Source organism: Corythoichthys intestinalis, chromosome 9 (genome assembly GCF_030265065.1).
Source record: "Corythoichthys intestinalis isolate RoL2023-P3 chromosome 9, ASM3026506v1, whole genome shotgun sequence".
Classification (NCBI taxonomy): domain Eukaryota; kingdom Metazoa; phylum Chordata; class Actinopteri; order Syngnathiformes; family Syngnathidae; genus Corythoichthys; species Corythoichthys intestinalis.
Window position 1 is genome coordinate 19,952,577 of NC_080403.1, and position 25,662 is coordinate 19,978,238.

The window sequence follows — 25,662 nt, forward strand, 5'->3', positions numbered from 1 at the left end:
TGTGTGTGTGTGTGTGTTTTGTATATGACAGACTCAAGTGACTTGAAGTTCCGCTCTGGCCAAATTTAAAAATTTTCCTAGATGCATGTGTGATAAATCATTGGAAAGCTTAAAATCTCAAATTTTCTAGGGGGAAAAAATTTTTGAACAGGAGGGCATTTAAAAAAAAAAAAAAAAAAAAATTAACAGCGAAACCCTACCTGGAGTTGAGAGCACGCGAGAGCAGAATTACAGACGCCATGACTTTAATGAGATATTATCACATACATGTACTTACCTTGTTTCGATCCAAAAACTCCATGCAGAATGTATCACTGAGTGTCAAAACACAGCTGTGAATGGCCACAGCTGCATTTTGGGGGGATTTCATGTGTAAAACATGGTAATACAACAAGGGTCGCGATGCAGAAATCGCAGACATCAAGGAGTGGTCGAGATTTTCTTTTTCATATATCTACCCTTTTAAACGTGTTTTTTTTTTTTTTTTTTTTTCCGGATTGATTATTTATCATTTAACATATCTAAGAAAATGCAACAGTAACAAAAAAAATACAATTAAATGATAGTTATGAGGTGGATATTGTGACTTTTTTAAAGACACCATTTTTTTCATTGTGACGTAATTTGTTCAAAAGTTTAAAATATGCAAGTGAATAATTTTTTAAAGTCGTTTTTTTTTTAACGAAATATTAGACATCAATTAATGATTCTAAGCTAAAAATGACACGACATTTTGAATAATAAATATAATTAATTACCTTTGTTTTATGGCTGGGTGGAAACAAAAGCGGTTGCGCGACGTCTGTAAACGGGGGTTTCCAGGGTAAAACAGACAAATTAAAAATAGTTCGGGGGCCTAATGCGCCATGAATCTGCTATGGCAGCATATAGACATATTGTTCTATCAAACATAACAGTTCTTTTGGCTTAAAATACTGCAGTTTCTTTTAAAGAGGAGTGCAAGAGCAGAAACTGCTTTTTCAGTCTTGTCTGTGTTTTCCGCCATATAAGAAAGGGTTTTGGTCTCAAATTTGGATTTCAAAGTATGGTTTTACTTCAGACATTGTTTTGTTTCTTGCATTGTTGACTTTACTTTGAGTTACATATTTTTGTCCTGCAGTAACGCTTAACCAGGTTTCATTCTGAATGTGGCAAAAGACTGTTTCTTTCAAATTTCTTCTTCTTGTGTTTTCCAGCGTGCCCATCAGGATTCTTCAAGCCGACCCAGGGGGACGAGTCATGCAAACAGTGTCCAATCAACAGCCGCACAACCAGCGAGGGCGCTATCAACTGTGTCTGCCGCAATGGCTACTACCGCACCGATTCGGATCCCTTACAGATGCCCTGTACAAGTATGTATTGGCATTGTTCCACCGCTACATTGTAGTTCACTACACAGCAATTGAAATTTATTACATTAATTAAATTGTTTAAAATCATCGTGTTTACGGTAAAATACTGGCAGCTGTGGTTTACAGAATTGTACTGTTGTGAATGAAGAGAAATGTAAACTGTTTACTGTCGAAAAGGGGGAGAAACGTATATACCTGGTATGATGGTGATGTCACTGCACTCCTTTTCTCCTTCTCACACCATTCCAACTGGGGTTTGAACCCATATTTTCACTGTGGCAGTCGAGTGTGCTGACTATAGAGCCAATAGCCTAGTCCAACTTCAGCAGCTAGCACACTCTTTTATATTTTCATACAGTAAGGTTTTCCTCACCTTCTATACACAGAGCACTTCAGTAGTAGTCTTCAGTAACGCTGTATGTAGCAGGCTCGACTGCCAAGAAGACGTTTTGGGCTTGAAAGGGTGGAGGGATAGAGTGTACAATGAGGAGGTTTATGGATGTAGTTAATGAGGGCATGAAGGTTGTTGGTGTGAGAGCAGAGGATGCAGAGGACAGGGTTAGATGGAGACAACTGATTCGCTGTGGGTATGAACAGGTGTGTTTTGAGTCTGGATTTGAAAAGTGAGAGGGTAGTTATATTGCGAAGAACGAGGGGTAAGGAGTTTCAGAGCTGGGGGGCACAGTGACTAAAAGCTCTGGAACCAAAGGTGGCGAGACAGATGCGGGGGACCTAAAGGTGGAGGATAGAGGAGGAGTGACGTGAATGGGGGGGACAGTTAATACAGAGGAGATGGTGTAGGTAGGGAGGTGCCCAGCAATGGAGTGCTTTAAAGGTCATGACAAGGATCTTGTAATTACAGTGGGGCAAATAAGTATTTAGTCAACCACTAATTGTGCAAGTTCTCCCACTTGAAAAAATTAGAGAGGCCTGTAATTGTCAACATGGGTAAACCTCAACCATGAGAGACAGAATGTGGGAAAAAAAAACAGAAAATCACATTGTTTGATTTTTGAAGAATTTATTTGCAAATCATGGTGGAAAATAAGTGGTCAATACCAAGAGTTCATCTCAATACTTTGTTATGTACCATTTGTTGGTAGTAACGGAGGCCAAACATTTTCTGTAACTCCTCACAAGCTTTTCACACAATGTTGCTGGTGTTTTGGCCCATTCCTCCATGCAGATCTCCTCTAGAGCAGTGATGTTTTGGGGCTGTCATTGGGCAACATGGACTTTCAACTCCCTCCACAGATTTTCTATGGGTTTGAGATCTGGAGACTGGCTAGGCCACTCCAGGACCTTGAAATGCTTCTTACGAAGCACTCCTTTGTTGCCCTGGCTGTGTGTTTGGGATCATTGTCATGCTGAAAGAGCCAGCCACGTCTCATCTTCAATGCCCTTGCTGATGGAAGGAGATTTTCACTCAAAATCTCTCGATACATGGCCCCATTCATTCTTTCCTTTTCACAGATCAGTCGTCCTGGTCCCTTTGCAGAAAAACAGCCCAAAGCATGATGTTTCCACCCCCATGCTTCACAGTGTGTATGGTATTCTTCGGATGCAATTCAGTATTCTTTCTCCTTCAAACACGAGAATCTGTGTTTCTACCAAAAAGTTCTGTTTTGGTTTCATCTGACCATAACACATTCTCCCAGTCCTCTTCTGGATCATCCAAATTCTCTCTAGCGAACCGCAGACGGGCCTGGACGTGTACTGGCTTCAGCAGGGGGACACGTCTGGCAGTGCAGGATTTGAGTCCCTGGCGGCGCATTGTGTTACTGACAATAGGCTTTGTTACTGTGGTCCCAGCTCTCTGTAGGTCATTCACTAGGTTCCCCCATGTGGTTCTGGGATTTTTGCTCACCGTTCTTGTTATCATTTTGACATCATTTAATCCCACAGTTGATTTATTTACACAAAGCAAAGAGTGAAGAGTTACAGAAAACGTTTGGCCTCCGTTATTGCGAACAAAGGGTTCATATCAAAGTATTGCGATGAACTTTTGGTATTGACCAAATACTTATTTTCCACCATGATTTGCAAATAAATTCTTTAAAAATCAAACAATGTGATTTTATGTTTTTTTTCTCCACATTCTGTCTCTCATGGTTGAGGTTTAGCCATGTTGACAATTAAAGACATCTCTAATCTTTTCAAATAGGAGAACTTGCACAATTGGTGGTTGACTAAATACTAGAGCTGTCAAACGATTAAAATTTTTAATCGAGTTAATTACAGCTTAAAAATTAATTTATCGTAATTAATCGCAATTAATCGCAAGTCAAACCATTATAAAATATGCCATATTTTTCTGTAAATTATATATATATTCTGTAAAATAAATTGTTGGAATGGAAAGATAAGACACAAGATGGATATATACATTCAACATACGGTATATAAGGACTGTAGTGGGCATTTCACTCTACTGTCATTTTAATCTGTCTATGCTGTCCTCACTCCGAAGCGTCTACTTTTTCCAAAGCTAGACAGCTAGTGAACGATGCCTTAATAATGAGACGTCTTCCTTTTTCATCTGATTTATTAATAAAATGGCCTCAAACCATTGTTCTCTATAGACCGTAGTGAAACTACAAAAAAAAGTACACAAGCATTGCATTAGCAACAACGTTAGCTTAGCACGCTATACAGGTTCACTAAACATAAACAAAAAGCGTCTCATACAAAAAATATAACATTTCGCTTACTAACATAATATGTACATTCTTTACAACAACCATACTTACGGACAAATCTTGTCCAAGGATCATATAAGCACAACATTACAACGTAGGCGTCAGCCCGAGACGTCATGCAGCCATATTGAACTGGCAAGAAAGCAATAAACCATGTCGCAAAGCGACCACAAGAGTTCGCTGTTAGACAGCACAAAAAACCTTGCTGTAAAACTTACCAAAAGGCAGAATACTGTCTGACATGGGACAGTGCGGGACATGTGCGTTAATTGCGTCGAATATTTTAACGTGATTAATTTAAAAAATTGATTACCGCGCGTTAACGCGATAATTTTGACATCCCTACTAAATACTTATTTGCCCCACTGTAATTCTTAGTTTTACTGGGAGCCAGTGAAGTTGACGGAGGATGGGGTGATGTGGTTTGTGGCGGGGGTCCGAGTGATGAGGCGTGCTGCTGAGTTTAGGAGGAGCTGCAGTTTCTGGAGGGACTTATTTGGGAGACCGAAGAGCGGTGAGTTACGGTAATCGAACTGGAAAGTGACTAGACTATACAATATTTACACTGTTGTCTACACATTTTATGCTTGCAACTGTTTTTGATGTACAAATGTGTTTAATGCATGTGGAATGAATAAACTGATTAAAAAATAAGCGTTGTGTATTGTGTCCCCATATTGTGGTTGTCTGCCCCCCCCAAAGAAAGTGGTTCTCTGTATGCTGACTTTAGTGAAGTGTTGAACATGGAGTGCACAACCTCTCCAAAAGACATGGTTGTCATGTTTGAGTTGATAGCGCGCATCTTTTAAGACATGCACAAGGACAAGGGCAGGCCGGCCTGTCCTCGACATCACACGGCCTTAACCAGAGGTTACCAGGCCAGGCCGCAGCGCATTGTGAGTGGGGCCGCCGTGGCTCTTGTCATGCCAATGAAGCCGTTTGGAATTTGAATGTGAATTTGAAGCCGAGAGGAAGGAACTCAGGGATGAAGATGGAGGTCATGGTTGGGGGGGATCAGTCCAGTTAAAACAAAAGCGAGCGAGGACGAGAAAAAATGTTCCCTTTCATTTTGGTAGTGTGGTTTCTTTTGCTCCCTTCTGTGCACGCTGAAAGGACGAGATGATGGCCCCCCAACAAAGGGGATTTGCATAAGTCCGGCAATGGGAATTGAGCAGCTGTTGTGAACCGGAGAGAGTGGCGGCGTCACGTCACACACATTAAGCGCAGCACGAACCGCGGCCTGATTAAAGCGAGGCCCACCAAAACCACCTACCTAACCTAACGGGGCTTATTATTAAGTAGTGCCAAGTAACGAAGTACAAAGACTTTGTTGCTATAGCTTTCTTTTGACGATTTTCATGTAGGCTCTACCAATAATTTAATTTAGTCTTTATTTTTTGAATACTTTTTTACTCCCTACATTTCAAAGTCAAGTTGTTCACCCATTACCATTAACCTAAGCCATGTAACCCTAAACCATTTGACTCCTTACTTTTTTTAACCACAAATGACAAAATGAAATTACAAAGACGGTCGATTCAACCCTAGTTGAGTCCTTCGTTAAATTAGAGTTTGACTTGGTATTAGTATAGTCGACCTCCTTAGGAGGAAGTCATCAAGGAAGTGTGTTGTTTCCATTAGTAGAGGCACCCAAGAAGTGGGGGGGGGGGGGCTGCCTTCCACAGATAATTGTTGCCGTTTAAATGAAATTAAATAAACAATCAATTCAAATATGTGGTTGGAGTGCAATTGTTTATCTCATTAGCTGTTCTCCATAATTGGGTGCTCAAGCCTGAGAAAAAGACAAAGTTGTGTATTTGTTTGGCCCGTCAGTCAAAGTGTGGGTGGAGCTGGTGTTTTATCCACTTTGGTTGCCCTTCATGATGCCTCTCCATGGGAAAAGTGTCAAGGAAACTCTTCAATGTGAGCAACGGCTTGGAAAATCGGACCCATTGAATGGGAATCCTGAGGGAGGATTGGCAGCTCAAGCCTAGGAGAGCTGATGTATTGATTGAATCATTGCACTTTTGTCAGTGGTAAACTGATTTTTTTAGTTTTTTTTTTTTTTTTTAGAAAAACCATTATTTCTGAAAATCTTGAATTCTTGAAATCCATCCTATAATGAGTCGACTGACAGTCAATCACACCCACAATGTTGACAAACAACCATACTACTCAAGAATCAGTGTTGTTCATGTAAACGAACACTTACTCACTTCAGAATCTGTTGTTTCCTTTAGCGGTCCCAACAGCCCCGCAAAATGTTATCTCCAGTGTGAATGAGACTTCGGTCATGCTGGAGTGGATGAGCCCTCGAGATTCAGGCGGCCGCGAAGATGTCGTCTTCAACATCATCTGCAAGAGCTGTGGCGGCGGCCGCGGGGGCTGCACGCGCTGCGGCGACAATGTTCAATTCCTGCCCCGTCAGCTGGGTCTGACAGAGCCACGGGTGTACATCAGCGACCTGCTGGCACATACACAGTACACGTTCGAGGTGCAGGCGGTCAACGGCGTGTCGGACCAGAGTCCTTACTCGCCACAGTACTCCTCGGTTAACATCACAACCAACCAAGCTGGTAAGGAGTCTTTTCTTGTGATTTTTTTTTTTCTAAATCAACAAAATGAACTTAAAACTGAGTGCAATTTTCACAATATTATGCGCAAATCTCAGTGGATTGACACTATAGAACATCTTGCCCCATCCATTCCATTATCAAAGTTTTTTCTTATCTTCACAGTATGATGTAGATTAAGAGTGTGACAATTTATCGATATTCTGATGTATCACAATAATTTGTATCTGAATAGGTTATAAATATGCTTCCGTCAAGAATCGATATATTGTTTTAAGAATATGTCACTGTAGAGTAAAGGAACCAACTGGTTACCACCAACATTTTCTACAGGGTGACCCAAAAAAAAGTTTACACTCAGTTGACTGCTTGTTTAAAAGCCATTGAAACATATTTAAATAGGTTGTCATGCTTAAGTGATGCATTAAGGTCACTCAATGCAGCCGGTAATCTCTCGTCTCTACAATTCCTGTGCTTCTGCTGAAAATGAAGAAAACTTTAGCTGTACCTGAATTGCTGCGTGCCGGTCTGACACCTACTGAGATTGCAGCAAATCTGAGAATATCCAGATGTGCAGTCTACAAAGTTAAAAAGAAGCTGAAAGATACTGGAACAGCCTCACGAAAACCTGGGTCTGGAAGTGCCGATCTGTGCGGACCAAAAAGTTGATTGACAAGGTGATATGTGGCCACCCCAGAGTCCAGATCTCAATCCCCTGGATTATAGCATATGGGCAACTGTGGAGAAAAGTGCCTGTAAGAAGCCACAAACTTCTGTGGCAGCCTTGGAGAGGTCCATTGTTAGATCTTGGGAAAAGATGACAGCATCCTACACAAAGAAGCGTTCCACAGGCGCCTGGAGGCTGTTGTGACACTTAAGGGAGGACACATTGAAAAATAGAGTGTCCTGTACATGTTCTTTACAATAATGTATAATTTGTGATTAAATTCTAATTCTAAGATGAATAAACATGGCATTTAAGTTGTATTATGGCAGTGTAAACTTTTTTTTGGGTCACCCTGTACTATAATACTGTTTGTGTAACCGGTATGAAACAGCGGCGGCGACGTAATCTGTCCCCCTTGTCCGGGTCAGGACTCGAACCCTGCACGTCCAGCGCAGCACAAGAGAATGGTAACCAATAAGCTAAAATCCTAGGCTAGCAGCTGTAGGTGCAAGAATGCTTTGTTGAAGAGAGGTTTCCACGGCATGCAACGCACACTCTTACAACCGTTAGATGTTAGCTCAAAACAAATTGGTCGTCTACTGCTGTCAATGGCACACAAACATGAACAGGACGACTAATGTTTTGGACGGATTCATGTAATAATGTTTTTCTGTCCATTCTCTTCAAATTTAGTCAGTCTGAAAATTTGTTGTCATTTTATTCTGGAGTAACGAAGATCGTATAAATTATGATGGAGTAAAAAATTAGAAACTGTATGGAATAAAAGTTCCCAGAAATATAAATAATGACGTATAATACAGAAAAAGTATTTTGTCTCATACAAAGCTGCTGATAACTGAATGCCATTAACTTTCCTCTTGAATACACTCATCACTCCACAAGCACAAAATGCAAAGTGCACACACAGGAAGTGTATGCTGATTTATGCAGATGAGTAGCTGCGAATGTGCCGTCAATGTCGGGACAGACAGTTTGAGACTGGTCCTTACACTTCAACCTCATGGCCGTGATTTGCAAATTGTGGCCCTGCATGGCGGGCTTGCCGCTCTCGCCCATCACACACCATTCACCACTGATTGCAGCTCACCCAGCCACTCAGCGTTATTTTAAACAATATAAAACACTACCTTTGCCTTGGTGATTATGGACAAGTATTCCGGTAAGGAGAAAAACGTGTTTCCTCTGGCTGAGATTTGCCTTTTAAGACAGATTTGCACAGCATACTTCAAGTAACTTAATTCCAATTTTATTTTACCCTCAAGTAGCTAAATTCTAACATGTCACGAAAATATTAAATAGAAAAAAACAAAGTCTAGAAATTTCCAATGGCCATTTAGCAATCTCCTGCATATTCATGGTTCTTTAAAAATCAGCAGAAACCCTTCTCAATAGCGTACCGCACGTAACACGTCACCTTTGCTTATTAATATTCATGACATTAGCAACTGTGCTAGGGGGGTCAAACTCACGTTTGTCCCTCATGCTAGATGCATATAAATAGTGTAGGAACGAGATGTTTTCTGAGCTAAACCTACCAATTTTGTCCGAAAATGATGTCCCTGGTGCCAAATGCACTGGTAAAGAACATACAAATGTTCAGTTATAGCGATAGCTTGAGTGTCGAGGGCTGAAAAACACTGAGAAAAGAGCCGACCTGATCCAGAGGTAGCTTTTTTATCAACACCATTTTCTTGTGTATATTGCCTTACGCCACTGACAATGACATTCTCCTGTTTCAACAATCTATCCTTTACCACCATATGCCCTGTCTGTCTTATATATTATATCCTCTGCTTGTCTTACGTCCCTGACCGTTCTTGGAGCTAATTTATGTTGCTATTTTTGTGTAGCAATCGCAAATGCTACTCAGTGACACCCAACGAACACTTTTAGTTTTTTCATTAATAACCAAATCTTAATTCTGTTAATTTATTTACACTTCTCCCTTACTAAGGTTGTTTCTTTACAACAGAAAAGGTAAAGCTGTTAAATCTAGAGCCTACTTGTATGCGTGAACAGGCTTACTACTTAGACCGAGGTGTTTAAACATCCGTATTTTAGAAAAATAGGCCTACATGACTGTTGTAATATATATAGATAAAATGTTAGGTTTTTTTCCCGGTCATTCATTGTCAAGCAGAAGCAGCACGGCAAAATGCCACGCTAAAAATAAGTAAACATTTCATAATGGCTTATTTCTTCGGGGCAGGCAATGGATCAGCCCCAACAAAATGTTTACTGCATATGAAGGTGAATGGCTTCACCTTGCTGCTGTTAATCTGATCTTTTGGACGTCCGCACAAGTTGATCCATTGTTCACATTTTTTCCCTCTGAGTTTTTGGCTTCGGGAAACGTATGAAGAAAACATCCTTCTTATGTGGACGGTCGTAATGTCTAGAGTTGTTCCTGCAAGTACCATAGCAACAGTGTTTACTCGGCATGTTCTTTTTTGAAAGATTACTGGCAGAAAACAAGCAGTACTAGGTTGGGTTGTATGCAAGCGCAATTCTATGCTGACCCCCTTCAGATTTACGATGGTGACGTCACGCAGCCTTGCGGTCTAAAAATAGCATTTGTGTGGTATGCTACTGCTTAACCTTGTTGAATAATGCATAAAAAATACGTCCACAATTTAGTTAAAATGACAATACTGGAGCAAACAACGTTATAACGTCTTAATCAGATTATTTTAATTATCTCCATCTTGTTTTTAGTGTTAAAGACTAGTTTAAACAGATGATTGCATCAGATTATTCAATTTACCTTAAGTATTTTTTTTTCTTATTAAACTCATACATCTAACAGTTTGTCATTTTTTTTACCTAAATCAAGAAAATTGCTTTCCCATGATTTAAAAAATATTTTTGAATTAAGAACATTTCTGACAAACACGCTTTTTTAAGATTAAATATACAAATATATTGCTTATAATAAGTCTGCTAAACTTATTTTTAGCTACAGTAGCTATTTTTCCTATTTAAAAAATCTGAGTGAAATTTGGTTGAAGCACTGGCAAATGATTTCACTTATTTCTAGTACATTTACACTAAAAACAAGAGAATTTAACTAATTTTAAGGGGTGTGTTTTTGCAGTTTGTAAATGATTTAAAAATTACTAAATGATTATTAGGGTTTCATGACGATACAATATCAATTTTTTTGGACCCCAAGCCGATATTTGCCAATATTACAAGCTCTGCCACGATTCTATTGCAGTTTGATTTAAGGGCATAGGCTCGATTTAAAACGAGTATGCATACACAATTGGAACAATAGCTTACATTTCACCGAAAGCAATAAAAAATTTGGAGGATTTTTAACATATTTACACATTCATTTCTTTGCCGATATATTCAACATATTTGACTTTATACACAACACCACATCTAAAAAATTATAATATTGATCAATGTTTTGTGTTTCGGTCAAATTGATTGGATCAGCGCTAAAACAATCGATGTACAATATCAATCCAGATCTGTTTTATCATTACCAGTGGAACTAACCTTTCGACTCTCATGAGTGAGTGGCAAAAGGTGAGTATATAAATTTGAATTGAAAATAAATTCTCCATATTTCACAGTCTACACCATAAAGGACGAAAAGAACACTGTACGTGAAACAAATCAGAGTTTAAGTCAGACTTGGCCAGGTGGAACTGCAGTGGTCACTGCTGGTGTCCACACTCTTGACTTTGTTGCAGGCTGCATGGAATGAGCTCCCACTTGGCAATGTCAGTATGAATAGTTGTCTGTCTTTAAATGTGCCCGGTGCTTGATTGGCAAAAATTCAGAGTGTAGTCAGCCTTTCATCTAAAGTCATCTGGATTAGGCTTCAGCTCCTCGCAACCACGAACAAAATAAAACATGGTTAGGTTGTAAATCCAGCCTCTGCCCCCAGAGTTCTAGACAGAGACACCTTCAAATCTCTCCCATTCTCCTCCGAAAACACTTGGGCTTTGCGTTTTTTTTGTGCTTCAAGTATTGCTCTTCTCTAAGGATTTCAGGGAAACTAAATCATTGATTTGCTCTTTAATTGTCTCTATTAAACTCGTCATTTGGCTTCTCAAGCCTCACTTGCGAGCCAACTGGGCTTTTTCTTTTCTTATTTATCCTCCCGACGGCATTATGTGCCCACGATGTCTCATCATTCACCCCCAGACCATGCACATTGTTGTAGGACTGAAGCACCTAAAGCACTCTGTTACTCAGCTTGGACATACTGCATTTGTCTAACAACGCACTTACTCTCATTACAGTGCGCCGGAATCCCTTAAAATGTTCCCCTTAAATTGAGCCACTATAGCAAAACGTCAGTGTTTACGGAAATATGTTGCGTTACAGCTCCATAAAATAGCCATTACAATGCCGAAAGTCCAAGATGGAGGCCTTTTACTCAAACGGCAGCCTCTTTTTATTGTCTGTTTAGATTTAAGTCACTGGTATGGTGGCTTAATGAGGGCCTGTGAGTGCAGTTAACCGTTGTAATGAGCCCCCCGCCCCACTCTCTGTCTTTCTCTGGCCGGGCCACAATAAGCCCGCCGCCCCGGCTTCCCCGCCTTCCCCCCGCCAAGGACTTCTTGCGGAAATTGGGGGGCTCTGCGCCCTCTCCGGTGAAGTGCCCGTCACTTTAGATTATGCGGCGGTAGCTGCCGTCGCGGGGAGCTGTGAAAAGAAACTCCCGCCGCACTCCGGCACCGACTCCCCCGTTGGTGAGACTGCAGAAACAGGCTCACTGGCAGGACTGTGGCGCTACACTGCAGGGACGGGGTCACACGGACCAGGAGCCTATAATTGCATCTGGTTTGTGAGGCTTGGAGGTTACATAAACATCATGTCAGCCCTAATTACCGCAGGCAGTTCTGGGCTTGGCCGTTCACGCTGGCAGCAAGCGCATGCGTTTGAATACAAAAGTACAGTGAACCCCCATTAGAACGCAGTTCATTGGTCGCAGATTGTTGTCTGGAACGAAGCTATCTGTCCAATGCAGGGATTCTCAGTGTTTCTCAAAAATTATCGCTATGTATTTTTTAATTTATTTGCACAATACATATAAAACTCAACTGACTTATGAGTGCCTGTTTTTATTTTTATTTATTTGTTTTTTTTTGGGGGGGGGGTAGAATTTAGTTAGTCTGTGTCTACGTATACATGTACAAATTTATTCACATTAAAAGCCTGATTGGAATAAAAATGCTTCATGTACAAACCCAATTTGGAATGTTTTGGCCCGATCAAATCCATTCCGATATTTTATTCTGAATGAGAAGGGTTGGTTCATGTTCATTTTTCTATTGTTCCTGGAAGTACGTAAAAGCAGAGCGAGCGAAAGACATTGCGAGTGCAAGACTGAACTGCGTGTATACACAATGTAACAGTGACAACAGGAAAATTATGATAAATATAACACTAAAGTTTAAAACATCCATGAAGTAGGCCCCCATCCAGGGGTCGCGTTAACCGAATATTTTCCGTCGTTGACCGGTTTTTTAAAACGGTGACGGAAAAAACTGAAGTCCATCCGTCATTTTGACAGGTTGCAATTCACACCCCAGACCACAGGGTGGCGAGTGAGCATATTAATTAGCTATTGTCTCTCTTGATGCATGACGTCGTCGGCCTTACTCGGAAAAATGTCAAGGCAACTAAGTGTTTGCCTGGCACGGCCAGACTGTTCTCCCTGTATTTTTCAAACACTGAGAGAAAAGTCTGGGACACAGCCTCTCGAGTAGCTACAAAATCAATCGACAAATCAGATTTGTTTATTTGCGTGATGTGTTCTTCACGAGCAACATCACTCTTGCACGCCGAAAGTTGTCTCTACAACAACACGGATGGCGGGAGAGCCGAGAATATGTTCCAAACCGCGGTAAATTCAGTTTTAAATGAGCTAAAACACATCGACACGAGACATTGACAACAGTCTGTCTCGCGCTAGCCATGTTGAATAAACTCCGTTCTCCTCATATGTTTACTTCCGCGCGCAAGTCCCTCGTCCTGCCCTCGTCGCTTTGCTAACGGCATGTCTGCCCGTCGCTGATTGGTGCACTCCGCTGTCTGTTTGCCTCTTGTTAAGCTTGTTCGGACAGAATATTAATTAAAAATGAATGAAAACTAAATACTATTGAATATGTCATTATTATCATTTTAAAAATGTAAGTGACGGGTAAAAATAGATTATGACCGGATTTTTATGACACTGTCAGTCAAAATGACAGACAACGAAAAAGTCTAGCGCAACCTCTGCCCCCATCAGACGCAAATTTATTTTTAAAATTATGTCATTAGTTTGGGTATGTTTGTGCTTGTTTGCGCTGAAAAATTAAGGTAAATCTGAGGTCAACCAGCCCCCCATTAAAAATGGCTAAAATGGTGTCGATCGTTTGTGCTACGTATGTGCTGGTTTGTGCTGTAAATTTTTTCGTTTTTGCTGCTATCATTTTTGAGATATCGAGATGTTAATTTCGAATGATGACAATAACGCAGCCCCCCCCCCAATTTTATTGCAAAACAAACCCAAAATGGTGCCATTTGTTTATGCTACATTTGTGCGCGTTTGTGCTGTAAAATTTTTCGTTTGTGCTACTATCCTTTTTGAGATATTAATTTTGCATAAAGACGTCAATCGTAGAACCTCCGTCGCAGCTGACGAAGCGTACCAGCTCTCTATATCAGAGGGGTGTCCAAACAACTTGTGCAAACATAGCACAAACAAATGGCACCCCTTCGGGTCCATTTTGCAGTTAATGGGGGGCTTGAAATATTAATTTCGAGTGATGACATGACTCGCAGTATTGTATTTGGTCTCTAGTGTGAATTTTCATTGATAGTGCTTAGGTGTGGAATGGGAGTTCATTGACTGAGAAATCAACATGTCTAAATTGGCGTATACAATTACCTGGCAACAGATGTGTCAAATTGATAGTAAGCAGACAGGACTTTGTCCCTCATTTTTTCTGTGGATGGCTGCCGTCTGCTATCACAACTGAGGAGAAAAGTGTGAGTGGAACAAGACAAATACACTGTTAGCCACAGGCTTCAGCCTCCTTCTCCAGAAGAGGTCCCAAATGAAAATTAATCTTGAAGCATGCGTAGCTCAATTACGCATTTTAACGTCAAAGCGTGGACGATGGTTGTTTTTAAACCCGCCACTAATTCTACTCTACAGGCTCTAAGCGTATTACTTTAGTAGCGATGAGTCACGTCTCTGCTTTGCTCGGTTTGTATAAGAAAACAATGCTCTTGCATGCTATTAAATAAAAAGTGAGGATGTAGTGCTATGGGGTGTAAATGTAACCAGGCCTCCTGGGTGTTGCAGTTTAAGCCACATTACAACGCTATCACACTAAGGCATATATTTTTCATGTTGAAAATGTCAATGCACACCACCAAACAAAAACGTGGCCAAAAACACAGTTTATATTACAGTTTAAATGATATTGTTGGCCCTCAAATCTTACATTGTGTGAAAAGAGTAATATAATAAAGGCAGAATACAAAATTATCTAATATGATTTATATTTTAGTTTAATTTAGTAAGTAATTATTTATTTTTTGTTTAGTTGTTTTATCGTTTTTAGCAAAAAGGTCCCCATAATTGCATGACTTGACAGCGATCGAATTGATAGGATATTGAGCGACTTGATTGGTTCCTAAGCTGGCCCATCAGACAAGAAAAACACATTAGTCACTGGGCACTGAGGGTGTAATCAGGGGCAGGGTATGCAAATCGTCTAGTGGAAGATGTGTGGCTCAATTATGGTGCCAATGGCTAAGTTGTGCTAGAGCAAGACTATCATGGGGACTGCTGGTGTTAATAGTCTTGGGTCACAGCCAGATGGGAGTGTCAGGATAAGTCAATGCACCACACAACGACATTTGACTTAAAAAGGCATGTGTGATTGTATTTTTTTGTTTGTTTTTTTTTTTTGTATTTTGAGGGGAGGGGGGTGGGGCATGATACGTTATGTCAGAAGCTGAAGTTGTCATTGCCATTGCAGACTGCTATTTGGTTGTTAAACTGCCATGTTCAATCCATGGTTAAAACTTCGATGGCAATTGTGGCTCATCTAATTTCATTCCCCCTTACACTAGAGCAGCAGCAAATCGGAAGCTTGATTAACCCTAAAATTTTGGCTGGAACCAGAAATTGGTGATTTTGTGATTCAGATCTCAGATTGACAAAAAAAATAGCCCAATATCGGAGATCAGCAATGACATATTTAATCAACCAAACATGGTGCAGATGCAAATTGACTAGTTTGCCAGATAGCTACCAGTCCCTCAAATAGTGTTGTCCAATTTTGATGGTTACCAGGCAATTTTAAAAATCCAGTTGATGGTAACCGTAACAATAAACAGACATTACAAAGAAAATTTCATACTATTCATTAAAGTCCAAAATACATTAAGTTTTCTGAATACCGACTACTTTAATGCTGAGATACAATCATAGACTATTCACGCGCGAATGAAGATTAACTAGGTATGCTGTATTTAAGTCTTAAAACAATTGCTTCCTATGTGAATAAAATATTTAGCTACTCTTTTAATGTTTTCATTGCATTCTTTTAAAATACCAGTTAAAAAAAATAATAGAAAAAAATTGTGTATGTAAACTACATTCTATAAATTCTATAAATTGTGTTTGTTTGTTTGTTCATTTTGTTGTTGTTGTTGTTTCGCTAGATTACACAGCCCTAGCTCTAACACCGAGAAAAAAAAACAAAAAAACTATTCAACCAAGCAATTTTTTGTGAATTAAATCTAATAAGAAGGGGTAATGCTAATTTTGAAAGTATCACTGTATTCATAAACAAGCCACTCAAGACCTTTTTTATATTTGCACACTTTGTACAAAGAAACTATAAACAAACTACAAGTTGTGGAAGCGCCGTCAAATTCTGGTTAGAGCGTGCCAAGCGTATGTTGTATGCGCAAGAGTCGGCGAACTGTACAAGGAGGCTGAGAGCTACATGTGGCGACGGCGACAGAAGGCGTCACGGAGGACACATATGGTCCATGCCAGCGAGGGTCAGACGGGAGAGCTCTGCATCAGACCTACTTGGAGGCACTTCTCATTGTGAGTCGCTCAACGTTCTGTTCACTCAGGCGTTTACAAGCTCAGCTGCAGTTAAGAAATAAAAATATACAGCAGAAAAACTAAGTGCACTGGTGGCACTTGAATGCTTTTTATTCTCCACTCAATCTGAAAACAAGCCAGTTAGCTACACGTGATTGGAAATTGGACCTGTTTCACAGTTTCAGAGGATCGGATTCGGCTAAAAAAACGACCAGGTTTTAAATGTTTTTATTTTGTTTTTAAGTATTGCAGTTACTCATTTGGCTATCCAATCCATTTTGACTGGGAGGGCGGCCAGCGATCATTCGATGATCGAAAGCAACAAGATAATCCTGAGGTATAAGGATATTTACAAAAAAAAAGAACTTAAATTAAAATGCAAAGCATGTTTTATACTATATATAGGCCTACTGTATATTTATATACAGGTAGTCCTCCGTTCCGAATTTCCGCGTAAGTCTGAATGAACACTTTAAGTACCTCTAAATACCCCCTAGATCTCAAAATAACTAACCAAATAACATGTATTATATGTCATATTAATATAATGAAGTAACTTTGGCGACAAATGGTGGACGTGACACTCTTATGCGACTAAAAAAAAACACACTGGAGACAAAATGGCAGACGAGACTCCGCAACGTAAAGTGGAAATCACATTAATTCGGGTACGTAGTAACCCAGAAACTACTTGTATATATTTACACTACTGAAACAAACATTGCAGATCAAAGGAAATGTCCAGTGGATTCTCAGACTAAAAATCAGGTAATTCAGGGGCAGTTTACATGGTGACTCTGTGACACAAAGACGCAATGACTGAGTTGCGGACTCGCCTCGAGTGCATATGGTGTCGGTGAAGACGGAAGGCGAAGACGAAAAATTCTGAATCCTGCCTCCAAAGTGGAAGAATCCGATTGCGGGGGGTTGAGGGGGGCTTCCTAGGCATGCATATCAAAGGCTCTTGCAGCGCGAGACCGCGCTGTTAACGTCAGCACTCGTACACGTTACATTGGGCGTGCGCAGTGGTGCTGAAAAAAGCAAATATGGCGGAATGTCGGCTTTAATTTCTGTTTTAATAATATTTTTAAATTAAGTATGTTGAAAGTTTAAATTTTTGTGCCTTTTTGAACAAAAGAAAAATGATATTGCTTCGAGTGGGTGGGCATATTTTTTTCCGGGCTGAGGGAGCTTGGTGGGGTCAAAGTGCATCATTCTCTGTCGCACAGTAAATCTGCACTGCCCCCTAGGGCCTGGCATGAATACTACATCGTTTTCATGCGAAATTGCGACATTGTTAAAATGGAGACGCAAATGCAAATGCAAATTTGAAATTGTTCGTATTTTCGGAGCGTCACCATGTAAACGGCCCCTCAGACTTGCATGCAAAAACGTGTAAAATCCCTACTTTCCATATACGTGAATGACCTGAGGAAAAACAAATGGATAGATGGAGCTCATCAGGTGACTTAAATAATTCATGTAGGCTGCTATATGAATTTCATGACGTCTTCCCAAAGGGGAATCATCTCATGAATCGTCAAATTAGTGAACTAATTGATCCTGTTTATGAATCATTCACCAGCCACGCGGGCTTTCTCCCCCCCTCCATACATCAACCTAGGTCTTGGCATGCAAGGAAGTAAGAGCGCTCATTGCCTGCGTATAAATCTGGGTTAAAAGGCCGAGGTCTCTTGGCCCACTGGACTGTAAGAAGGGAACATAATGTGATTATATAAATAATTGTTGAGTGCAGGAGCGGTACGCTCCCAATGATGGTATAATCGATCAGACTTTAATGCAGTAATTCATTCGCTTCAGCCAGGAGCAAGCATGCTGATAATTAAAAACAAAAAGAGCCAGTGGATGAAATAAATAAACGGGCCACGGTCCAACCTTACTTCAAGAATTGCACCGGTGTGCTTTTTGCTAACGCTCGACCTTGAAAATGTGCTCGGCAGCTGGCTGACATTTTGGTGCACAAGAGGGCGGAGACGTGCAAAACGTGGAGGCTGCAAAAGGGAGCCGTTAATAATTCAGCTATTGCTATTTTTGATGGTGCATTTAGAGGAGATGTTTTCTAGCCACGCGCTTCTCAGGTGATGTCAACCTGCGGCCTCTTTAATTATTTAGCGGTAAATATTTTGAGGGGCATAGACACACACTGATGTCGCATCACAGATTCTTTCCCCCGTTCACACTATACAACCGATACAAACTAGCGTAATCTTTCTGCACGTGTTCTTCACTCCAGCTAATAAAGTCGGGGCAATTTAGTTGGACTAATGGTGAAATCACGGGAAAAGCTTTCATGCTGATGGTGACTTTTGACTGATAGCGACTCATCTGAAAAATATTTTATAGGTGCGTGTATGGCTGACTGTTAAAGATCAAGATTGAAGATGGGGAAAAAAATGTTCTCAATGATCAGCCGTTTTGCTCTTTACCAATCATATGCAGAGGCAAACGGACTACTTTCTAGTAATTTTCCCTACGCCTGTTAGCTTAAAACTAATATACAATGGTAGATGCGGAAAACATGAAAAAAATCAAGATCATACGAAATAATAAATGGATTTGGGGTGGGGGTTGGGGGTGGTAGGTCAGATCCATAGGCCGAGTTTGACTTTTGGTTTATGACCATGAAACGCAGTGTCAGCAATAAAATTAACCATGAGAATATTTATATATAATGAGTTGAAAATGAGTATTTTTTTGTTTCCCATCATTCTTGAGGGGAATTCTAAATCAGGCTGCTTAGGACAGCTATAATTTTCGCCAAGATCGCCATCCATTGAATATGGTACTCCCGCCAGAGTTGTGACAACTTACCCCCGTCAAAAATTGTATCCCCTGGGCGGAGCCACTGCGCTGCACTGATTTGCTTGATTTCCGTGTTTTGGTGATGTAGTTATCTACGAGGTTTTAAATCATGGCCCATCCATAAAAAAAAAAAACACTTTTTTTTTTGTCGTATAACACGTACTGAACATAAAAAAGGCAATGGTTTACTGTTTTACTCGTAGGATGACCTATAACTGTTATTACTGTAAAGTCAAATCCTGTATGGAGTTTCACCAGTTTAGTAAACATCATTGTCCAAAATGTATAACTGTGGTTCTTTTATGGCTTCAATTAATTGTTTAAGTCGACATAACTCATAACTAATGTGTGTGTGTGTGTGTGTGCGCTCCCGCGAGCAGGGGATACAATTTTTGACGGGGGTAACTACATTACCAAGAAACTCCGCTCACCATTTTGGTGGTGCTCTCTGGCGTTTCATGGTCCACATTTTCAATCCTTGGTTCTTGCTCAGTAGATGTTGTCGCTTTTGAAAGCTTAGGTTTGAAAAAATTCGCATATTCATCTTGCCTCTTTGGCCCTTGGGTGGTTTTGTTCATTTCATTCATTTTTTATGTTTGTTTTATTACTTTTCAACTTTTATCGACAATATTTTACGGGAAAACTCTTAATTTTAAAATCATAAATAGGAAAGTCAATTACATGCAATGGCACATTTCGGCCACCAGGGAGGGCTGCCCCCGCCAACCCCCCCTCCTAAACACCGTGTATGTATAATGAAAAGCAACTTCAGAATGAGCGTGCAGCAGCTATGAAGCAAATTTATTTTCCTTCCTTAAATAATAATTTATATATTTCTTTGATACCTCAAAAATCCTTCCAAACTGCAGACACGTTGGCTGTGAGCTGATATTGTTGCTGTTTTGAATGCGTCATCACGAGAGGACTACAGTTCTTTACACTATTCGATGGTAAACTTTCGGTCTTTTAATCAAAAACCGAAAATGCAATTTTAGCTATTTTAGACCAAAGGTTTTGGGCACCAAATTTTCTGTCCTATATCTATTATTTTCCAGTTTGCACTTAGTGCTTTGGCACTTTGGCATCTTATACTAAAAGACTAGAAAAAACTGAGAATAGATGACTTTTTCATCCACTTTGGTTCAATAGGGGGAAAAAGGGAAAAAAATGCTTATCAGTTGCAGTTCACAGGAATAACTAAATTAGGACTGGACAGCAAAGTGACTCGCGGTTAGCGTGTCATTAAAAAATCAACAGGCTTTTAATTTGCACGGAAGAGTACAAGAGAGTTGGATACTGTTATAGAAGGAAATACAAAACAGAACGAAATTATCTTTGACCAAAGTTTTCATGAATGTAAACATTCAAAAATGGTTTGCACGTTTGCATGTGTGCAAGTAGATTCTGTTTTGTTTTTCGGAAACAAGGAAAAACAACCAATCCACACGTTTTCATTCTAATGAGTCTTGACAAGCTTCCTGTGGGTTTAGGAGGATTTTCTAGCGGCAGACGACAGCGTTGCCTCAAAGCATCTCTCTAAACTGTTGACTTTCCTTCCGCAGCCGTGTGATCCAAAACCATCATTCCGCATAGCTTTGACAGACAGCTCCAATGTTTAAAGTGTTCCACCCAAATCAACCCACAGTGACTCAAGGGCCATGACAAATCTGTAAATATTTGCCAAATACTGTTTTTTTGATGGAATAATTCTATTAGCGTGAATGGTTTCTGCATGACTTGTTTTGTCCTGTTTTTTTTTTCCTCTGAAGGAACTTTTTTTTTTACATCTTGCTAGTCGTGTGCCTTGAGCATATAATTTCAACCTTGACTATGGACAGTGATAAAAGGGGTTTGAGTGAGAATCAAATGAACCCTTTCAGGGACATTGGTCACTACAGTGGAGAGCTTTTCAAACGTTGACGCTCAAGACCGTCAACATTTTATAGAGCAAGTGACTATTTTTGGTAATTTAAAGAAAAAAAAAAATTGTGACATAAAACAAGGACTGTCCCAATCACGTATTTTTCACCGGAGTTCAAGTCCGGGTCACAAGCTGCCAATATTGAGTACTGATCCGACACCTCACTAATTTATTAAGGAAAATACAAAAGCACATCCACATATAAAATGTTTCCATACTGTCATTCTTGCATGATGCTAACTAGGGCTGCAGCTATTGATTATTTAAGTAATCCATTAATCTATCGATTAGTCAGTTCGAATAATCGAGTAATCAGATTATTAACATTTAATGCGTTGCAGAATCAATTTTAGGAGATGTAAAAAAAATAAACAAGTGTTTATGCGTGCGATCATATTTATTATGGCTAGCTAAGATTATACTTTCAAAAGAGGATTAAATGCAAATACAAAATAAGATTCCTAGTGTTTCTTCAAACTATGCAGAATTGCACTTTCATTTCACAAGAGCAGTAAATGCATTCAAAACTCAATTAAAATACGTCGCCTCAAGCAATATAAAAAAAATTAGCTAAGAACAACTAGGTAACTTGCATGGCAAAAGTCCGCTAGCTTAAATGCTATAGAATGTTTTTTTTTTTTCTTTTTTTTTTTTTTTTTTTACAAAGCTCTTAACAAATCGTTCTAACAGATATTACCTCCAAAAAAAAAAAAACTGCTAGATGATGTACTTCTAAACTAAATAACGAATGCATGAACAAACATATTAGCTCAATCAAAAATTGAATATATGTTGGTCTTAACAGGGAGCAGCTTGACTCAGCCATGTTAGATCAGGTATGTAATATTCACTGTTGCCACTATAGGGCATTATATATCTACCCAAATCAATAAAACTAAATGCAAACGCTTTCAGAACAAACTATTACAAAGCCACTCTAATTAAACGAATCCTGGTTGCTGCAAAATTTGATTTGAAGCTTTTTTTAATCGAATTACTTGAATAAATCGATTTATCGTTGCAGCATGAATGCTAATTTAATGTTAGCCTCCTGTATGGCTAACATTGTCATGTCATGTTGTACAAACCATATATATGGCGGAAAACACTCAGGTGACTACTTGAAGTTCCGCTCTGAGACCCCCAATTTGGCCGAATTTCAAAATTGTCCTATATGCATTTTTGATACATCATGGAAAAGCTTAAAATCTCAATTTTATGGGGGAAGAAAAATTTTGAACAGGAGGGCATTTGGAAAAAAAAAAAAAAAATTAAACTCCTAAACCCTAACTCGAGGTGAGAGCATGAGAGCGCATAATTAAAGACACCATGATTTTAACAAGATATTGTGTACTTACCTTCTTTCGATCCAAAAATTCAATGTAGCATGTCTCACCGAGTGTCAAGACACAGCTGTGAATGGCAACAGTCAGACGTTTTGGGGATTTTATGGGTGAAACATGGTAATATAACAAAGGTCGCAATGCAGAAATTGCAGACATCAAGGAGTAGTCGAGATTTTCTTTTTCCCATTTTTTCTTTGTTTGGATCAATTATTTATAATCTAAAATAGCGGGGAAAATGCGACAGTGACATAAAAAAAAAGAATACAATTAAGCAATAGTTATGAGGTAGATATCCGTGATCTATTTACAGACACTGTTTTTTTCATTGTGACGTAATTTTTTTAAAAGTTAAAATATGCGAATTAATAATTTTATAGTTTTTTATTCAACTAAATATTAGACATCAATTAACGATTCTAAGCTAAAAATGATAGACATTTCAAATACTAAATACAATTACTTGCCTTCTTTTTATGGCTGGATTGAAACGGACAAATTAAAATTACGTAGTTTGGGGGCTTGATGCGCGACGAAACCGCTATGGCAGCATATGGACATATTGTTCTATCGAACAGCAGTTTATTTTAAAGAGGGGTGCAAGAGCAGAAACTGCTTTTTCAGCCTAGTCTGTGTTTTCCGCCATTTATATGTATATATACTGTATATATATATATATATATATATATATATATATATATATATATATATATATATATATATATATATATATATTAGGGCTGTCAAACGATTAAAATTTTTAATCGAGTTAATTACAGCTTAAAAATTAATTAATCGTAATTAATCGCAATTAATCGCAATTCAAACCATCTATAAAATATGCCATATTTTTCTATAAATTATATATATATTCTGTAAAAATAAATTGTTGGAATGGAAAGATAAGACACAAGATGGATATATACATTCAACATACGGTACATAAGGACTGTAGTGGGCATTTCACTCTACTGTCACTTAAATCTGTCTATGCTGTCCTCACTCCGAAGCGTCTACTTTTTCCAAAGCTAGACAGCTAGTGAACAACGCCTTAATAATCAGACTTCTTCCTTTTTCATCTGATTTATTAATAAAATGGCCTCAAACCATTGTCCTCTTTAGACCGTCGTACAACTACAAAAAAAAAGTACACAAGCATTGCATTAGCAACAACGTTAGCTTAGCACGCTATACAGGTTCACTAAACATAAACAAAAAGCGTCTCATACAAAAAATATAACATTTCGCTTACTAACATAATATGTACATTCTTTACAACAACCATACTTACGGACAAATCTTGTCCAAGGATCATATAAGCACAACATTACAACGTAGGCATCAGCCCGAGACGTCGTGCAGTCATATTGAACTGGCAAGAAAACAATAAACCATGTCGCAAAGCGACCACAAGAGTTCGCTGTTAGACAGCACAAAAAGCCTTGCTGTAAAACTTACCAAAAGGCAGAATACTGTCTGAGCGGGACATGTGCGTTAATTGCGTCAAATATTTTGACGTGATTAATTTAAAAAATTAATTACCGCGCGTTAACGCGATAATTTTGACAGCCCTAATATATATATATATATATATATATATATATATATATATATATATATATATATATATACACACACTTTATATATGGCAGAAAACACTCAGGTGACTTGAAGTTCCGCTCTGAGACCCCTAATTTGGCCAGTTTTTAAAATTGTCCTATATGCATGTGTGATACATCATTGGAAAGCTTAAAATCTCAATCGTCTGGGGGAAGAAAATGTTTGAACAGGAGGGCATTTAAAAAAAAAAAAAAAAAAAAAATTTAAACAGCAAAACCCTAACTGGAGGCGAGAGTACGCGAGAGCAGAATTAAAGACGCCATGATTTCAACGAGATATTATCGTGTACATACCTCTTTTCGGTCCAAAAAATCCATGTAGCATGTATCACCGAGAGTCAAGACACAGCTGTGAATGGCCACAGCCTGATTTTTGGGAAATTTTAAGGGTGAAACATGGTAATATAACCAGGGTCGCGATGCAGAAATCGCAGACATCAAGGAGTGGTCGAGATCTTCATTTTCATATATTCACCCTTTTAAACGTTTTTTTTCCCATTTTTCTTTGTTTGGATCGATTATTTATCATATAAAATATTGGGGGAAATGCGACAGTAACGAAAAAAATACAATTAAGCAAGTTATGAGGTAGCTATAAGTGACTTTTTTACTGACGCCAATTATTTCATTGTGACGTAATTTGTTTAAAAGTTTGATATATGCAAGTGAATATTTTTTAAAGTCTTTTTTTTTTTTTTAACTAAATATTAGACATAATTTAATGATTCTAAGCTAACAATGACAGGCATTTCAAATAATAAATACGACTATTTACCTTCTTTTTATAGCTGGGTTGAAACCAAAGCAGTTGCGTGACGTCTGTAAACGAGGGTTTCCAGGGTAAAACGGACAAATTAAAAATAGTTTGGGGGCTTATTGCGCCATGAATCTGCTACGGCAGCATATAGACATATTGTTTTATCAAACACAACAGTTGTTTTGGCTTAAAATACAGCAGTTTCTTTTAAAGAGGAGTGCAAGAGCAGAAATTGCTTTTTCAGTCTTGTCTGTGTTTATATATATATATATATTTTAATGATATCCTGGTAGGCCTACATTTTCATTATTATGTTGCTTTTTAGCCCTTAAAAAAAAATCTTAAAATGAATGACTTCGCCTGATTCCGATCACCTAAAAATGAAGAGATCAGACCTAATTAAATTACCTGAGTTAATTAATGAAATTAAAATGAGTACAAACTGAAAAATACACACTGATTACGGCCCCAAGTAACACTCTTAAGTTGATTTTTTTTTTTTTCATAGTATTGCACGTTGCATGTCATGGATGGTGATAGATGTCCAAGTCATTTAAAATGGGAAAACTAGCTGTGAAGGCTCACGTTTCAGTGACATTGATGGTGTTCATTCACCCCTCCCAGTCAAAATTGATTGGACGTCAAACACTGTCAAAGGCAGGCAATGAGTAAAATGATTGTCGTGTAAGGTTTTACAAAAAGTGTGAAACCTAATCTTTTATCTGCCGTAGCAGAACTTATATGAAAACTTATGTGTAAAAGAGACCGTAAGCTTCTTTTCAGTTCCAACACTCAATCCAACAGT

The 25,662-nt window shown here is 38.9% G+C and overlaps 1 protein-coding gene across 4 annotated transcripts in view; it reads left to right on the forward strand.

Moving 5' to 3' along the window:
* The window catches only part of ephb2b (eph receptor B2b), a 265,726-nt gene that overhangs the window by 184,330 nt on the left and 55,734 nt on the right, over window positions 1–25,662 (forward strand). For all 4 annotated transcript variants that reach the window (XM_057846096.1, XM_057846098.1, XM_057846097.1 and 1 more), the window contains exons 4-5: window positions 1,197–1,352; window positions 6,292–6,627. In XM_057846096.1, the coding sequence (XP_057702079.1) occupies window positions 1,197–1,352; window positions 6,292–6,627 (492 nt within the window). The remainder of the gene's footprint in view (window positions 1–1,196; window positions 1,353–6,291; window positions 6,628–25,662) is intronic.